Raw genomic sequence first — 20,535 nt, 5'->3', positions numbered from 1 at the left:
AATATGAAACAACTGACAGTTTTGTTGTAATAAACGACGATAAAACACACGATTCGGCTCATGTACTCATAGCCATAGACAAGATTCTAAAAATACTCGAAGAAAAGCGAAAATATATTTTATAGAAAAAGGTTTGAATACGTGAAATTAGTGTCTACAATTTCCCAAACCGTGTCAGTGATTTCTGATGGTGTTGCATCCCACTTTAAAAATCGCTTTCAGATGTTCGATATGCCAAAATGATGGAAAAAACAGTCAAGAAAACCTTTTATTCTTCATTTAATGAATGTGAACCACAAACATCATCAAATCATTGCACTTTTATTGTTTGCAGTGTTGCTAACTGTGACATCAAAGTTAACGAAACTTCGATAACTTTAAAAGGCTGCAGTTAATTCATGAAGCATTGGTCGAGAATGGTATTTGGTGTGTTTATTATTCATGTAAAGTTGAACAATCTGACAAAATTTCAGAATTTTAAAAGATGGTGTTTTCGAGAAAATGGCGCCCAAAAATGGCGATTTTTGAAAATTTTACAATTTCTCGAATTTTTTGCGACTAAACGGTTGCACACACAAGCGATACAAATTTTTTTTTCGGAAAGCGGGTAACCAGGTCTTACCAACCACGAAAACAGAATTTTAAAATTCGAACCGGAAGTGCTCGAAAAAAAATTCGCAAACTTCGACTTTTCAGATAAATTGACGTTCATTTGTTAATTTATGTACAAAAAGATACGCATGCGCAAACCAAACTATAATAAAATATAGTTTATTTATATCCCTATGTACATACCACAACAAGAATTATAACTCGACCTGTCTCCATAGCCGAATGGTGAGGCTCCAAAGTTGACCATTTTCCATGTCTTCTACAATACATAAATTGTACTCCCAGTCTTTGATGGCCCATTACTTGGCGGGAAAATTTTTTTCGACAAAACAAAAAAATATGGGTCTCTTAAAAACATGTCTAGTTGCTACAAAAAAAGTTTCAACAATATCTGAGATGGTGATGGTACAATTTTATATTTTTTTGCCCGAGTTGAAATGGAAGGCACCTGTTGTGAAAGTGATATATCTATAGAAAAAGGTGTTTCTATAGAAAAAGCTCTGTCTCGTCTCGTCTCATGTGCAATTCTATCACTAATGTTACAAAAATGTTCAGGAATATTTGTCCTACGAGCTTAAACAATCAAAGAATCAATGAAATATTTTGACACACATACACATATGGTACACACAAGCAAACACACAAGTTACAACTCTCAATAATAATGATACAAAATTGATCAAAAACAGTTGATAAACATCACAGGAATTATATATATATATATATATATATATATATATATATATATATATATATATATATATATAGATAGATAGATAGATAGATAGATAGATAGATAGATAGATAGATAGATAGATATAGGGGAACGTGGGGCATAACGGGGAAGGGGGGCATAACGGGGTATCGGTATTTTTTGAACTGTAATTAACTGCAATCTAGCGATAAGTACCTAAACAAGATTCTCAAGGACAAAGGGCTGTTGCGCTTGAGCAGCGTTCTTATCAGTTGAAAAGGAACAGTGCTGTGTGTCAATTCTTTGTTTTCGTCCTATGGCATATAACGATTGGGATTTTACTTCAGTCAAGTTAAGGCAAGTTATTTATTACACACTTTTAAACTATTGATATGTTGAAAGAATATTTCTTCTGTATTTGTTGTGTGTTTTTGAAGTTTACGGATTGTAGATTATAACAGAGATACTCGTTGATTTAACACTACAACTCATCTGGGGCAAAACGGGGTGGGGCAAAACGGTATTGCAATCACCCCATATTGCCCCATTACCCCATTATGCCCCGTAAGAGTATCGATTGTGTAGTTTACTATCCAGCTCGAAACATTTCTTGTTAATGCTGGGATTGCATTTGCGCAGTTTTGTTTAAGTTTTTCATGCTGAATTTTCAATATTTGGTTATGTTGATTTGATGTCAGGAAATATTAAGATTTAACTGACAATAATCCGATGTAATCTGCATAAACTTTGTAGTACAATTCCCAACGATCACATTCTTTCTTTTTCTTAATAATGACTAATTCAGAATGTACCTTTTGAAGTAATTATCAACATTTAAAAAAAAAAAAAAAGAGTACTCATCTTTTGTTATATTTGATTATTGAGTCTAATAAATATTTCATAAAATTCAAGTTGTGTTATATAATAGTTATCATATATTGTTGATTTATGATAAGTCTATATTAGAGCTGGATATTATAGATGTAATAGTGTACGGGGCAGTATGGGGTAGGGGCATAATGGGGTTGACTGAAATCCAATGTTCCATTATGCCCAACGTAGGGGTCATAATGGGGAAAAAAGCCATTTTTGGAATAAGCTAAGCAAAAAGGTCCGAAACAATATTTTTGAAAGGATTTGCTGGTTGAAATATCACAATAAATGTCCAACGTGTCTACCGCAGAAAAATTACTGCAATTGAGATATTGGTTACCAATTTAGAAAGGCAAATATCTTAGCTTCCCCATTATGCCCCACGTTCCCCTACGTATATATAGCTCTCTCTCTCTCTGTGTGTGTGTGTGTGTACATATATATACTTCTGTAAAAAAGAAGAAACAATCATGATCATATAAATATTTCGCAGTCACTGACAATCATGTGAAGTGAAAGGATTTCTTGCAGTTCAATTTTCAAAATTTACATTATTGCTTATATAGACAAAGAGCTTTGTACACATTAATTTTAACTATAATTAAATAAAGCATGTATATAAAAACACAAATTATACCAATTACATTTTTCATACACTAGTAAATATAAAATACAAATAGTAATTGCGAATGAAGATAACTGGCTTAGTGATCTAAAATGTTTAGCACAAATAAGTGTAAAAAAACAGAAAAAGAGAACAGTTTTTGACAGAGAACATGTCATTCATATAGTTATCTCAGGTCGAAGCCAATGTATAAAAGAGTACTGGTTACTTCTTACCAAGAATTTGACAAGGTCAGGGTTTAGGCTATCTATAACTCAGAAATATCGTAGCTGGGTTGCCAAGAACTTTGTTACCTCTGTTACCTAATTTCGTTTAGAAAATAAAAAATAATATTTATGGATAGAAATTTAAAAATAGCATATTTGACTTTTGTGTAATTAGGGTTCTGGGTTTTATTGTTAAAGAAAAATAGAAAAGAATAAAATGGTGCGGTATTACTCGTGAATACCTTAATTTCTACTTTACTTTAATTCTCATATTCCAACTTTCCTCTGAAAAAAAAGATATTTGAAATAATAATGATGATAGTAGAAACTGCCATGTATTGCATTATTATACTAGATTAATAAAAATAACCAAATAGGCTTTCAGTGTTTTCCGAGTACAGGTATAGATTATATTCAACGTTATCGTACTCTCCTATACTACTATGCTTTCCTACTGGTTTCCAAGTTCAACTAATTTAGTTTTATTAATTCTACTTTATATCTTTATTTCGAAGATTTCTGCTTTGATTATACTTACGTATTTAACACACTTTCAAATGCATGCCACAATGATAATTTAAACTTTATATATATATATATATATATATATATATATATATATATATGAGGTGCTACCCAAAAAATCCGAGAATGTCATTGTAAAAATCAGAAACCTACTCTTACGTCCTAACGTCCTCCGCCACCTTCAAAGTAGTCTCCCTCCAGCACGTAGGCCTTTGCAACGATCCCAGCGTAGTTCCCACTTTTGGAAGAATTCCTGGAAGTTCGCAGGGTGAAGGGTGTTCAAGACTCTTGCGATTCCACTTGGATGTCTTTAATAGAGTCAAAACGTCGCTTTCTCAACGCGAGTTTCATCTTCGGAAACAGGAAGAAGTCGCACGGGGCTAGATGAGAGGAGTAGGTGTGCGCGGGGGCGTTGTCATGGTGCAGCAACCAGTCTTTCGTTTGCCACAGCTCGGGTCGTTTGTGCCGAACATCTTCCCTCAATAACCTCGAAACTCGCAGTTAAGCTTCTCGTTGACATTCTGACCAGATGGAACAAACTTCTTATGCACAATTCCTTGAATGTCAAAAGAAGTGATCAGTATCGACTTGATGTTGCTGAGAACTTGTGGAACTTTTTTCGGCCTTGGAGAGGATGGTGTCTTACTTTGTGATGATTGTTGCTTCGCTTCCTATGATTCATTACCTGTAATGATTTTTAATAAGAAGTTTGGACACTCTCGAACTCTGTTGCAGCTCAGTGCATGTCTGAATCCTGAGGTTTTTCTGGTCGATGCTGACAAGACGACAGACAAACTTTGCTGCAATTCGTCTCATGTTCATTTTATCGAATAGAATTCGTTGGTATGTACTGTACGACAATCGAAGTCTGTTACAAACATAATAAATTGTCTGCCTTCCCTCTGCATGAATCACATTACGCACTTTCATAATCATTTGCGGTCGACCAGAATTTTTGCCATCTTCCACAGATTCGCGGCCTTCTTTCAAACGCTTCAACCACTCAAATGCTCTTATTTGACTCAGAGCATTCTCACCAAATGCCTCTTTTAGCATGCGGTGGGTTTCAGCTGCAGTTTTCTTCAACTACAGGCAGTCCTTTCCGACACAGAACTTGATGCAAATCCGTTGCTCCTTAACGTTAGCCATTTCACAAATCGCAGCAGAAGCACTAAAACACGTCCTGACATGCACAACTACAACTCAAGACTGAATGAGTCAAAGACGACGCAACTTCGTGGTACAGTACCTCGAGACATTTGAAGGTGGAATGCCATACTGCTACTGGTTTTCCCGGTAAAAAAAAAAAAAAAAAAAAAAAAAAAAAAAATCTCGGATATTTTGGGTAACACCTTGTATGTGTGCATACACACAAATATTTAATAAACTGCCACTCTGTCGGAATTTTGTCCATTCTACCTATATAATCACTAGTACTTTAACGTACAAATAATGCGATAATTTAGGTCCCTTTTTTTTAACCCACATCACAGAGTATCCTCTGAACGTTTTCAGAGTATATATTAAAATATATATGCAACGGGTACACTATTGGAATCAATTTATATTGACCAGAAGTCACCAGACATTCACGTTTATCGGGCCCTACAAATGGTACAGGGAATTTTTACAGGAAAACGAGGAAGTGTTCTCTCGTTTTGAAGGTAAAATTGTGTACTTCAATTTCAAGAAACCTATATAGTAAATAGTAGATAATTGTTAATAATGTTGTAATATTCAATTTCCAAGGAAATATAACACATCCAGCTGTAAGCGTAAAGAAAAGATATTAAGTATTATCATAATAGATATTGTAAAAGTTTAGTTGTACTCTGTATGCCATTAAGAGATTTGTTAAGTAATATACATTATTTGTGCCACCTAAAAATGTTCTGTTTTTTAAAATCTGTCAAATATGAGTACTAACCCTAAAGTTATGTGAATATCTACTGTACAGTTTCTTGTGAGTATTGTTTGGAAAACTATAAGATTTTATAATTTAAATATGTGTTCGCTCTTTTGTTCTGATACATTTAATAAGTATACCTACATACTTAACAGGCAGTCCTCTCCATAAATCAGTAAGTATATACTTAATAAAAAGATCATAAAAGATCATAAATCAACTTTCTGTTACGAGGTACATGCCGAAAGATTTTAGATTCACTTTGAAAATTCAATTCATTTACATAAAACCATTTGCAATTTCTCCAAATAGTCCCCACCAGCATCAATACATTTCTGCATTCTTAGGAAGAAGGTAAAGTTACCCGGAGATAAATTTGGAGAATAAGCAGAGTGTAGTAGAATACGGATTCCACTTTCCTCTAGAAACGCGAAAGTTTTCGCTGCTATATGTGGCTGTACATTGTCATGAAGAAGAAGAAAGTGAGATATTCAAACTTTCGGTGGGCGGATTTCCAAGCTTCAAAGACACTCGGAAGGCAATCATTAACGTATCACTCTGTTGTCATTGTACGTCGATCATCTAACTGTATAGTTGCTACATAGCCGATCTTAGAGAAGAAAAAAGATGATAGCACAACTTTACCTTCGCTCCGTGTCTGTTAAATTTTCGAAGGTGAAGTTTCATTTTGAAAACACCATATTGTCGACTGCTGTTTTTTTTTTTTTTTTCGAGCTCAAAGTTGTAAATCCATGTTTCTCATCTGTGACGATATTATAAAAGCTTTTACTTTGCGGAAATCTTTTAAGGATATAGCGGCACCACTCCACGCGGTCATCTTTGCGCAGGCGTAATTACATGTCAAATCCAGCGACTGCAACACTTGGAAAAGACCAAGATAATCTTTTCTTTAACAAGATATCTTACTATTGCGACATTTTCACCCGTAACTGCGGTGCTAGGGCACCCAGAGCGAGGCACAACTATCAGGCTTTGTCAGCCTCGTTTAAATTCAGCAAACTAAATAAAAACAGTTGCGCGTGAAGGAACAGAGTCCTTGAAACATTTTTCTAAACAACCATAGGACTGCTCTTGCATTAAATTGTACTTAAAATCGTAAAAGATCAATGCACGAAAATCATGTCACTCGAGTTGTATTGTTGCTGACCGACAGGCTCAAACTAACCCACACTTCCATTCCTCTAATTTCACCACTTAAGAGCATACGCTTTTAAACGTGATAAGATTCAGTGCGGCAACGCTACTTGAATTTTGGTATTTAAAAACTTTCGGTATGTCCCTCGTATTTACATATAGGTATTGAATGTTGCAATTGATTTATGTTATTATCAAGAAGATCAAGAGTTACGAATCAGAATGTGTTTTATGAGAATGGAGAGGGCAAAGTTTAAAGTTTTCGTGTTGAAATTTTGAACCTTAATATACCCATACAAGATGTACGAGCAACGGAAATGACACTTTGACAACTTATAGACATGTCGAAGCCCAGCAACTAGACAAATTATTTCACTTGTTGTTACCAGGTGTAGATAAACCAACTTTGGTTCTCAGCTTGTTATGCTATGATTTTTTCCAAAGGACGTCCCATCCATTGAACGTTGGCAATATTGGAACATATTTTGACCATGTACACCTAAGGGAAAACCAAAAGGAAGTTTAAAATATGACACAGCAGATATATACTAAATAATTGAATTAAAAATATTTTTAAAAAACAACAAAAGTGTTGTATAGTTTTTCAGGACCATAATCAGTCATCCCTCTTCCTTTATTTTAATAAATATCTTAGTAACAATAAACAATACAGATATAATAATTTTGTAAAGTGGCCTATTTAATAGGTCTACTCATTAAAGGATATTAAATAATGAATTTATTGTTTCCTTCAATACGTTGTGTGTTGCACAAATTCGAATGTCCAATAATTATGACCTCATAAACTGCGCACCCAAATTTCCAGCCTATAAGAAATGAGATGGGATATATATATAATGTTTGTGTATGCGGAAATGCGAGAACAAAGAGAAAAAATAGATTTTTTCAGTCTTACGTCCATGATTTGTTATGTATGTCAAATAAGATGGTGATTATGAAAAGGAATGAAAAGGAGTGAAAAGGAATGAAATAGTGGAAAGAAGAAAGTGGAGGATACAGAAGAGACCTAAGAAAAGCCAAGCACCACGAAGTCTATTTGGCGTGAGCTGGGATCGAACTAGGACCCCTATGCACATTAGCATTCCCGATATTTCATCCTACTTTATTCGAGACATTATTCTTATATTCAACACAATGCCACACACACATCAAAGAATCACACACACACATATTATTATTATTCGTGGCATCAGAAATTATCATTATATATAACATTCTAGAACTGTGTCGTTGACATAATCCTGTATAATGTCTCTAAAACGAACTCCATAAGAAAAAGTACAACGTACTCAGAAAATCGTTAAAATGCATGAGTTCGAGTATACATGTGAGAATTACCCTGTATAGTACGCTTTGATATTAAGTGCCAAAATGCACAAATCATTTCGTATTACATGAATGTCATTTTGTAAAAATGACTCATCTTTCAAGTGATAAAACAAGATGGAACGGAGGACAATTGATTCTACAGGACTTGGAAAAGACTGAATATAATCCTGTCTGTATTATGGCATAATGGCATAAACAACCCTTGGAGTAACGATTGGTTTATTATTATTATTATTATTATTATTATTATTATTATTATTATTATTATTATTATTATTATTATTATTAGATAAACCTGAAATGTGGTAAATACAGAAAATCGTTTGTAAACTTTACTGTTCTGTGTGCTTTAAGACAACTAGGAAGCAAGAAAAGCAACAATACCTGCGTAACATTGGTGTTATATATGGTAGATCATAACAGGCTTCCGTTCTGCTGTTATCTTCTGACTTATACTGTTCCCGCCATTTGACGATACCACGTTCTTCATCTGTACCTATAAAAAATTATATATATATTAATTTAGCTTTCCTTCTTGTAATACCATATTCTTCATGTGTATCAATAGACTGCAAAATTCACCAAACCTATCATAAGTGAAACATCTCTCAATGTTTTGATCTTCCTGTAGGAATAACGTGTCCTTGGAAACACAAATATTTTATGTATTTTTGATTCGTTTATTATGTTTTTCAGGTAATACATTATAGTAATAACGACAACAATTATCTTGTTCATTCTTATTTCAACAATCGGAAAATTGTTACGGATACTTATAGGAAATCAACAATTTGAGTAACTTCATTATGATTTACCTTAACGTGTTCATCTTTTCTACCCAAAGGATCTTTTTATCAAGAGGACTTAAATGACTTGTTTACTAAACTTCTATACAATTGTGGTAAGTTTTCTATGCAATTGATGTATCCATAACATTTTAAACATCATTTCGATTTAATTAATAACATATTTAAGAGATTCATATTGCATCACAATGATTTAGTATACAAATATTTAGTGAAGCTAAAATAGATGAAAACCACTTGCGTAACTTCTGTGTAGACAGGGTGGACAAAGGCCATGGGACCCGAGCCCCGTCCAGATGGTGAGGGGCTCCCAGTAGGCAGGTACTCCTCGTAAAATAAAGGACTGGATCGCTTCTACCGCGTGGGAGAAAGGAAACATCATCGACAAGCAACAGGAACTGCAATTCCGTAAAGAGACCAACTTCTGAAGGAAAGTATTACAGAGGATCGTTGCGATCATTCTCACTCTTGCTGTGTTTAGGTTGCCATTTCGTGGCCATGAAGAAAGTGTTAGTTTAGGATTTTGTAAAGGTGGAAATTTTCTTAGCATTGTGTATCTTGTAGCTCAGTTTGATTCGGTGTTACAAAAATTATTAAATCATTTTGCGCATAAGGTTAGTACCAACGTTCAAAATGAAGTTATTACGTCGATAGACGATGCTACTCGGTCTCATATCCTCGAAGCCATCAGAAGTGCCCCTTATTTTTCTGTGCTTTTAGACACAACCAATGATATTACAGGTCGCGAAACTGGATCCTGTTGACTAAGGGTAGAAGTCAGTGAAGATCTTTTGTAAACATGGCATTGAACCTCCGTGTTCCATAGGCCATAGAGTTAGTTAATTGCAGTATCTCTATTGACACACATGAAGATAATTAGGTGGATTAAGATAGATTTTAAAATTGAAATTAGGGATATTAATGAAAGCTTTCTTGGATTCATTAATATTGAGACAACAAATGTTGAACAATTGTTTAATGTTCTATGTACTACTGTTCAAAAAAAAAAAAAAAAATGGTAACAAACATACAAAAATATAGAGGGCAGCGCCATGATTGAGCATTTGTTATGCGTTTGGCATACAGCGGTGTACAGAAGCAATTAAAAGATTTTGTTATCTCTGCTCTTGTATCTTAAGTACATTGTGAGTCTCATAATCCTAACCTCATGAGTAGTGATGCTGTTAACATGGTAGTAGAAGCTATAGTTTTTTTTTTTTTTTTTTTTTTAAGTTGTAGAGGAAATTTATAATTTCTTCAGGAGTAGTTTGCCCACGTTGGGCAAAAATGGCTTTCAGTTCTGAAAGTAGTTTTCGGAAAGTTTAATTAGCTTCATGTATTGAGGCTTTTGGGGCTTTGAAAAGTCGTTATAAAGATGTTTTACAAGTTGTGAGCAAAATAATGCTTGCTTCTAAGAAATCTAAGGAGCGAAGTGATGCCAAATCTTTGCACTTGAAATTAAAAAATGTTTTGAATTCATAGTTTTGTTAGTGGTTTGTGAGGAAATTCTTTCTCGTTTAAATAAGGTTTCTAAAGAACTATAATCCATTTCAGTAGATTTAAGCGTAGGAGTGTATTTGTTAAGTATGTTAAAAATCAGTCTTGTGCGATTTCGAAACAGCTGTAACGACAGTGTATTAAATACACAAAAATCTTTTGCTGATAGCTGGGGAGAGTTCCACACACTTCAAGACAAAAGAAATCGAAAAATCAAGTCTTTTTTGAGGAATTGTCTTGCGATTAACCTATAAGAAATGCGGAAGATAAATTTTGGGTGACTATTTTCAACAGAATAATGGATACTGCAATAAGACAACTGGAACACAGATTTGCAGGATTTATGTTTGTGGCAAGGTCGTTCAAATTTTTGTTTCCTAAAAAATAAGTTTAAAATGTGAGAATTAGAGTTGAAAGATTTGTCCAAAATTTGCTTACAAGTTATACTGAAGACATAGGTAACGATTTGAATAATGATATAATCCCTTTTAGAAATGAATTTAAAGAAAGACCGGAAAATTTGACTACCGTAAGTGAAGTGTTTGATTTACTTGTAACATCTTGAATGGTAAGCTCTTTACCAGAAGTTACGGCTGCGTACGTCTTGTTCCTGACATTATCTGTGATAGTTGCTTTTGCTGAAAGATCATTTCCAAAGTTAAAAATAATGAAGTCCTTTCTACGGTCTACTATATCTCAAGAAGGACTTGATAACTTGGCCATTATTTCAATAGAAAATGAGACTGCTAAAGAGTTGGATAAAGAAAAGTTAGTCGACAACTTTGAGGCAATGAAAGCTCGTAAGTGTTCATTTTAATTCTCATTGTGTAAACATACACAGGAGAACGCCGGAGTAAACTTGAAGGACACAATAAAGAACATACAAGACCTGGTGTTCGTCAGTGAATAACGTCTTGTGTTTCTCTCAAACTCTTCCACGTCTTATGATGTCTTTTTTGTGTTCTTCAAACGTGCTCATGCCCGTTGGATCAAGTGATGAAAAATTAACGTTATCATCAACTATTGTGTGTTTTCCTCAAAAATGTAAGTTTTATTAAGAAGGATATCAATTCCTTAAGGTTCGAGTATCTCTAGTTTTTTCGGCTATTTTCTAACAAGGAGAGAAATAAAACTATGTATACCAAATAAGCAAGTCGAGTTCAATAGTTATTTAACAGAAATATTCCATTATTATATTGTTTATCTTAAAATCTTTATTTGTTAAATACAACCCTTAAAAACTGAGTTCTGATAACATTAAGATTCCTTGTACTTTCCAAGCTAAGGGCCCACCACCATCATAGTCTACGGCCCCCACCTGTTCTTGTTTCCCACTGGATAAAAAGCAGTGTTTAAGCGTTCAGGAGATCAGACGTGGCATTTCATAAATCTAAGATAATAGTATATCAGTAATGGATGATGAGGTTTAGAGCTGTATGTTAACATATATGGACATTCTTATTTTTCAGAAGAACGCTTCTCAATTTAGAAGATGAAGCTCACTGATATTTTATTCAAACCAGTAAAAATCATCTACATTATCTGTATGATCTGACTGGTTGAAAGGTAATAATTATATGCAGTTGTTATGACCATGAGGTTTAAATTATTCCTTTCTACATATTGATATATACGCTAGTTATGTAAGCAATTGTATGATATTAGGGTATTTATTTTCACGGAAGTAATTATCAATTGTGTAAACTATAAAATAAATATATAGGAAAATGGTGATTGTGTAATCCTATTACCAAATGACAGAATATTAGCTATTAGACAGCATTGATTGATAGATTTTTTAAATTTATATCAGACTCCAAGTCCGAACGAGTCTTGGACTCACTTCAAGGGGCAATACAATTACATTGCTTATACATATTGAAATACAAAATTAAATTGCTTATACATAATAGATATACATATACAAGAATAAAAATAAGACAATATCTGTTGAGTTTATCCTTCCATTAACTTGCTACCTTTTTAAATGCTGTTCCTTATACAATTACACTTCATATTCATAGTTTTTGCTATAATAGCTCTCTTATCCGTTTTTTGAATAATGATTTTGTTTCAACTGTTTGTATTCAGTTGGAATTTCGTTCAAGCATTTTATGAGATAGTTCTTAACCCCTCCTGTTCCTTATGTTTTCGAAGAATAAGATTCCGCATGTATTTGTTCTTTATGTCTTGTCTCATAATTATGAAAGTGACTATTTCTATTTACTACTATATTATGATGTATATTATTATTCATAACATTAAACATATAATACATAGCTGATTCTTTAGCTAAATAATCTATTGGTAAGACTTTAGACGTTCTATAAGTATTTAAATTTGGGTTTAAGCGTGACAGCATTGATATAAAACAGCTGGCATATATTATTAACTATTTCATTTTGTTTTGTGCGTCAGCAAGTTACGTTAGCAATTAGATATATTTGATTTCATGTATAAAATTATCTATTGTTCAAGCAGTTAAGAGTAATAAACGAAAATGTTTTAAGTCGGATAGGAGAGAAGAGAATGCTTCTAGGAAAGGCCAATCGGATTGGACACATCTTGCGAAAAAATTGTCTTCTTTATAACATCATAGAAGGAAAGACGAAAGGAAAGTGAGGAATAGGAAGAAGAAAAACACAACTGATATATGATTTTAAAATACAAGAAAATATTGGGAGTTACAAGGGGAAGCTGAAGATTAAAAAAAACTCATTAGTCCCATGACCTGCCGAAAGGCAGAATACTTAATAATAAGAAACAGTTAAATGTGAAAGTAATTTCTAAGGTGAAGCAGTATTGTTTATCCGAAATTAAAGAAGTTGTTAAGGATAGCAATTACCAGATGGTGTCCACAAAATTGAATCAAATCGTTTTGTACATATATATTTTTACAACAGTTACAACATGAAAGTCACTCATGTAAATTTAGAAGAGCCTAAAAAGTGAATTTGTCTAATATACGAGTACATGACATACACTAAAAATGTACCTGGTATTGTATTGTCTAGAAAAAATCCCATAAAACCGCCAACAAACATATTTGTTGAAAGTAAAACTGTAAGAAGCTGATCAACAAAACGGCTTCCTGTTTGAATAGCGTCAGGGTGGGCTGAAATCCATCTTGGTAACACCTTAAAGCAAACAAAAGTAAATAAATACAGTGTAGAACTTACAAAAGGTATTGTATTAAAAAATAAAGATATATCGAGTATATTAGCTCTATACCTCTCATATTTTACATTCAAACTACACAATATAAAGTTGATAGTTATCAACAGTAAGACTCTAATCTTTTCTGTAGAAAACCATATAGCCTGACCATAATGAGCCAATCGTCGTACAGTACTCAAAACAATGTAAAGATGGTTCAGTCATGTCTCTAGATAGCTTATATGCTCAGTATATCTGAAGACCACAAGGAAAACAAGTTACATCACAGCAAATAAACATTTTAAGTAAAAATGTTTAAGAGAAAACTTATTTTCTCTTGCAAAGAAAGCGTATTACTCGTACCGTTTTCTTTATCGTAACAGAAAGAAGGGCAGCATTCGAATTTATTATATTACCAGGATCGTGTTTCGTATTTGCAGCTCCTAAAAACGTTTTAACAAGTCATAAAATATTATATAGAAATACTAGAATTAAAGTACTTGCATATACCTTTAACTTTGGATAATTTTATAACATATATATATATATATGTAACAATATTGGTTTTAATAGTTTTAAGAATTTAACACTTGTGAATTGAATTAGGTGTCAGACATAAATGTTATATTTGTTTAGATTATTATTTGTTTTTCCCATTTCTTTTCTCAATATTTCCATCTTAACAAATCGTCAGTGTTAGTATTCATGAATATCAAAATACTATCTAATATGGAATTGCTTTTATCTTTTAATTAATACTGTTTCTGTTAAACATATATGGTTTTGTATTACCCTTTTTATCTGAAATGAAGAGGTTATGTTCCTTCTTGAACACTCTTCTAGTGTATTATATGAAACAAGGACCCAATGGCTTACAATATTTTCAACTAACGTATCAGCCTTCATCTACTATAATTGAAAAATAGTCTATGAGCCCAGACAGAATTTAAATTTTATGGAATTTATAAAATTTAGTGAATGCACATGTTCCAAAATAGTTGCATAAACATATGAAGCAATAGCTGATTGTATAGGCTACATACTAATATAATCATAATAATTAATAAGAACTAATAAATATTAAAATAGGACAAATTTCCGATTTGTAATTATTGTAATGAAGTATATGAATACAAAAGAAATTCTCAAATCTATTGATCCACGCTCAAAGATAATACTAATAATAAATTATATATTAAAACTATTTTTTAATCAATGTTGTAATTAGGATACTTCAGTAAGTACATTTGATATCGAAATCGAATGGTAAATGTTTTAAAAAGACAATGTAATATAAAAATAATTTGACACTTTGGTAATTTAAAATAATACGTTGGTAAGCTCACTATTATGGTAAACTAATGCAAAACTAATAGTATATGATATGATTCTATAGTGTAAGTACATGTGGTTATGTACATTTGCTATTTGAACCAATTGGTGTGTAGGACTTTGAACTGACAAATATATGCTTTTTGTACAAGTGAGCTTGAATTTCATGCAGTAGCTAATACTTGGAACTAACTTTTACTTAAGTCTGACTTCCTTAACAAATTTCAGTGCTTACCAGACCTTGAAATTATTTTACAGGTCCATCTGAATTATTCTTCACATCGATCATCTACATAACCGATCAGATAATATTCTACAAATATTCTACTTTCTTATGCAAAAAGTACGCAAATAGAAAAATGTACACTCAAGAACAGATTGAAGTCTTTTACTTCCACTGGTTTTGCCAGTTCACACCCATTACATGTTTGAAAATTGTTGGTCTAACTTATAACTAAACAAAGAGTAGATCAAGAGAAAGTAAATATATCATTGTACGTCATTTGTAGTTTCAATAAGAGTTTACATTTGTCTGTATATAATGAGCAAAAAAGTTTTAATTTCATAATGCTATTAACCCGGATAAAATCAAAAACAAACCTGCTGAAATATTTACGACAGAAATAACTAACGCATTAATTAATGAAATGAAACAATTCCGTTACAAATAGTAGTAATTTATAACAAATGCAGCAAAGAGTATCCTTTGACAAATTTTCTACTGTCATAAGTACGTTAATGTATTAGCATGTATTTCATGAAGCGTCTTTAGTGCATAAATTTATCTGAACGCTTTAATGAGGAAAACCTATTGCTGGGGTCAAGATGTTTTATTCCTGTATAAGAATTAGTGGAAAGGGGCTCATATAAGCACAAGCTTATTTCATGATTCATGTGTGAAGTAAGGGGTCTATAATATACTATTGAGTAACATCAATACGAAAATGTCCCTAAATATTTTGTATTAATTCTGAGCAAGATTTAATGGAGAAGGAAGAGAAACCTTCTTTTTCAGCAGAACGAACAAACATCATGCTATTATTTCACTATCAGAATACCCGTTCTTCACACGAGGTCTAAATATAAATTTAATTTCAACGAACTTACTTAAATCTTCATACGATCGTCTCTAGTTAAATTCACGTCAAGACAGAATAAAATCGATTTCCATACGCCAAACCTATTGATTCATCTAATAAGAAAGATGCCAAGCGAATTTGTGGATTTGTATAACTGCCAAACATCCACTCATACAGTCGTCTTTATAGATAAGGATCTTTTAACCGAGCCCATAGGAAGAATCAACTAAACATAGCGATTGAAACATTATTCGGATCTCCTAATACAACATCTCAGAGATCACTTCAAAAGCATGTTACAAATCTAATCCACGTGACGGCGCATTGAGATATATTAACATATGCAATATTAGATCTAATGTATATCATTACAACTGCGCCGGATATAATTAAATGAAAACAACTAAGCCTTGATATGGCAGATATTGACACCTTATAACAAAGATTGTGATGTCTTGTTATCTGGAAGTAAAACTGAGTATTTGAAGAAATGAGAGATTATTAGGAAAATATCATAAGAAAAACACATACTAGAAAGATTGTTTATAGTGAGTATGTTATTCTATAGTTGGAATAATGACAGCTATTAAATTTGTATAATGCATTAGGATAGAGGAATGATGTTCAAGTGGTTTATATGTGAATCAGTGTAGTGGATACATGTAGAAGGTCAATGTGTTATAACAATTGTGGGAGTTAATTAGAAATAATGAGATAGACACAAGAGTCAAATTTAATCATTGTATAAGCTTAAACCTTCTTGATCTACCATGTTTAAATATTCCTCTTGTTCACATGTAAGTTACAGATATTATCGTGTCACCGTACAAAGAAACCGTTTTAAGTTCATTAAACCAATAATTACTTCTCATACTGACTATCCTAGCATTCTATATGAATTTAGAGTTCGTATTTATAGGCTTAAGCTTTTATATTGGACCTAGCCTAGTTTAACATCACCACTCTGTGCTCTATTGAAGTCGTGTAATCTATGTTCACAAACACTTGTCGATACATTGTCACAATATAAGCAAATTTTATTTTTATTTTTTTAAAAGGAGAATTGTGTTTTTAAAACAGCTTACCAGAGAAAATAAAATGGAAAATCCGAGAATATAAAGATTTCTTGATGAACGAAGCGAAACAAATTGTAGAGTAGAAAGTCCTAAAAGAATAAATAAACAAATTAATTTTAGAACCTTGTTATTTCAATAAGAATGTAAGTTATTGTTCATATGATTTTATTATTCATGTCAGTATTGAAGATGTTAAAAGAAAATAACTCCTCCGTCTATTACAGGGATAAATATTAAATATTGTACTAGGAATTTACTATATGTAGCTAAAAGCGGTTAAACCTGGAAATTTTGACAGCATAACATAATTAACATAACATAATTAAACATAACATCTGAACATAATTAAAAATATATTTCGTCACTAGTGAATCCAGTTATTTTGTATAGGGCGGGAAGAGGAAGAGTCTGACATTGCTTTCCTTCTTCAAGTACGAATTTACTTCTTACTTAAAATTGTAATAATACCTATCCATACTTGTTCTCAATTTAGGAATCCTTAGTAATTTAATATTACTATCTTCCTTTCCATATTCATAGAAGATTTTCAAAATATCAAATATTTTCAGTTAAGAAATATAAATTCTTTTAATCTTCAGTTTCATTTTTCTCTTCTAACTTCAAATAAACTTGGGAATTTAAAATATTTTGACTTGTCATGTATTCTGAATACCAGTAACTTCAAAAGTTAACATAAAATTTATATTGCTGTGCTCGTAAATTTTTAAATGACAAATTTCGAAGAATTAAATTAATAAACAGCATAAAATTTGCTTTGTATCCTTACCCATTTAATGTTAGAACATGATAATAATTTAACGCCATTTTGGGTGTAACTCATATATATAACAAGGTGATGATAGAACAATTTTCTATTATAACTTTCGTAACAGTACCAATTCTACTTGTCGAACATGGTATATATTTTTAATTGCTTATGGTTGAAATCACCCAAGCATAAGCGGGTAAAAGAAAGAATTTGCTTGTATATTATTTATGAAGTGCTAGCGAATGTAACCAAATAAACGTTCATATAGTAAAGTTTTCGCAGCTTGTATTCCTTGCTTTCATATTATTCATACTCAATATGTGCTAATATTATGACAGATTCGTTTTTAGATAAGTAAAATGACCTTCATATAATAAGAAAAGTGCGTACTTACGTACAATGCGAATTTATGTACTACAATCGAAAGAAATGTACAAGGATAGTAAGATTTCCGTTTTCCTATAACCTTATCAGGGTGAATTTTACAAATATTCAAGTAAGTGAATGAACTAATCATATTTAACTTAAGTTTCATGCCTGATTTTCAAACCAACGATGACCCGTAACTCGGGAACCAAGTGTTTTGCATAGAAAAATATTTCACAGCATACTAGATAAGTCAAGGTCTACCTTCTTGCCAAATTTGATGAAAATGCAATGAATTCTGTAGATCGCGTACGAAATAGGCTTTTTTTTTCTACAATTGAATATACAGTTTAAACCAGATCATACAGTAAAATATCTCATATGTTTCGAGCTACACATATTAAAACAAAGCTTGGATTTAAACCCTTAAAAATCATTTCCTTACAAATTACTTTACCACAGTTCAAGACATTGCCGGAGAAACCTGAAATGAGGAGGAATAAATGAGTTTTAAAAAAAGTGTCTTATGTCTCTATAAATTAAAAGATCTGATCGGCAGTGCTTTCCTATGTCTGATTAAGTTTTCATTGTAAGTAAATCCAATCCTATTCCTAATTGAGAAAATAATATAGGCCTATACGCTATATGTTATTTCTTTTTAGTCCCATGATTATGCACCGAATCCAAAGAAGAGGTGAAGATGAGATGGATGATGATTGTCAATCAATAGAGTTGGAGAAAACGGGAGAATCACGAAAAACTCACGCACACGGTGTTTGTTCACCATAAAGCTCACTTGTGGAGAGCTGGGATCGAACTAAGGATCCCGTGAATAGAGGCGAGCCTTCTACAAGTGAGCCAGCGCAGCCCCGCTACATGTTATTATATCAATCTTTAGCAATATCAGGAGGTATGAAGGTAGAGCACAAAATTAGTCTTGAATTAACTCACCAACAGCGGTTACCATTCCAAACGTAACGCAAAATACTCCTCCAATAATGGGCGCCGGTAACGTAACGAAAAGAGCACCAAATTTGCTAAATGTTCCAAGTAACATCATAATCACAGCTGCAGCCTGTATGACTCGACGACAACCGACCTGTATTGAGAAATCATTGTATGCATATATGAATATCAAATATTTTGAATAGGCAAACACAGAAGCTAGAAACTTTATTATTGTATATTACATAGAGTTTTAATTTAAATAATGCATATTCGCATTACCAGGATAAAAATAAATACTTATGCCAAAATCAATGAACGTGAAAGAGACAAATTTAATAATTCTGTTACATGATGATCTTGACATTCCAGACTGAAGAAGGTTCACATAACTATGGTGATGAGAAAACTATATAATCCTCAACGGAAAGACAGGATTTTGAAACATTCTTCATAAATGTCTCAAAATAGAATAAAATAAGAAAGATGAAACTCGATGTATAAACTCCTCATTAAAATTAAAAAGAAATACAATCCCAGCTTTCTTGAGCATTTAGTTTTAAGGAAAGAACGGGCAATTTTGCATAAATTTTATCTTCACTTTGAAAGAGACGTTGATTGTGATCGCTTCCCAGAGAAACTGTTAAACAGTTTGAAATAAATTTTAGAATATAGTTAGTATCTACTTTTCCTAAGTTTTTATCAAGCTGCTTGGGTTAAAAGGAGATAGAAGGGGTTCAAACTTTATGCCAACAATGCAGTATTTTAAGACCGCGTCAAATTCAGAAGATGAAACGTACATAAAATCCTCATTGAAAATAAAGGAACACATGTCTCAGCATTTTTGAAAATTAAAGATTTAGCGGGCGAAAGGGTTGTTTTCTATAATTTACTTCTTTACATTGAAAACAAAATTACCTGTTTGTGATTGCATCCTGAGAAAATCGCTAAGCAGTTTGAAACGAATTTTGAAACAGCATCTACCTCGACGTAGGACTTTATAATGTTACATTGATCAAAGAGCATTTTGTAAAAAAGAGAGGTGGTTAGGAGCAAAAATACGATATTTCACGAGTTCGTCAAGTTAGAAATGAGAAAATTGATCGTGAACTCCACATTAATAATAAATGGACACCTGTTTAAGCATTTTTGAAAATATCCATTTTGAGGATGGAGAGAGAAATCTCTATATACGAGTGTTTCGTATTTATTTATATATTTATTTATTTATTTATTTTTTTTTTTTAATTTATTGGTCGCATCACCGGTCATAAAAAGGCTGAACCATTTGAAATTAACTTTGAACAGTGCCTTAAGCTTGAATTGTATTATGTTAGTATGATTAAAGGACGCATCCTAATGGAATAGAGGGGATCAAAAATGTCCCCTAAAACAGAACATTTTACGGGTTATTTCATTACACTTTTATTGAAACGCATATGTTAAGGGGGAAGGGGTTCAAACACTGATCTTGTTTGTGATTGAACCACCTTAAAACGGCAGAATAGTTTGAAATTAATTTTGAAACATATAGTATCTACCTCAATTTAGCTTTATATTATA

The 20,535-nt window shown here is 32.4% G+C and overlaps 1 protein-coding gene across 1 annotated transcript in view; it reads right to left on the bottom strand.

Moving 5' to 3' along the window:
- Positions 1–47: 47 nt before the first annotated feature.
- The window catches only part of LOC145668573 (solute carrier family 23 member 1-like), a 109,359-nt gene continuing 88,871 nt past the window's right edge, over positions 48–20,535 (bottom strand). Inside the window, exons 10-14 of the mRNA XM_081736574.1 lie at positions 18,979–19,126; positions 16,902–16,981; positions 13,245–13,386; positions 8,331–8,442; positions 48–7,095 (exon numbers count right to left, since the gene is read on the bottom strand). Of these exons, the coding sequence (XP_081592700.1) occupies positions 7,023–7,095; positions 8,331–8,442; positions 13,245–13,386; positions 16,902–16,981; positions 18,979–19,126 (555 nt within the window). The 3' untranslated portion in view covers positions 48–7,022. The remainder of the gene's footprint in view (positions 7,096–8,330; positions 8,443–13,244; positions 13,387–16,901; positions 16,982–18,978; positions 19,127–20,535) is intronic.

Source organism: Thermobia domestica, chromosome 13 (genome assembly GCF_964235325.1).
Source record: "Thermobia domestica chromosome 13, izTheDome1.hap1.1, whole genome shotgun sequence".
In the NCBI taxonomy this organism is placed as follows: domain Eukaryota; kingdom Metazoa; phylum Arthropoda; class Insecta; order Zygentoma; family Lepismatidae; genus Thermobia; species Thermobia domestica.
The sequence above is the reverse complement of the archived record's forward strand: the minus strand, read 5'-3'. Positions and strand labels throughout refer to the sequence as shown.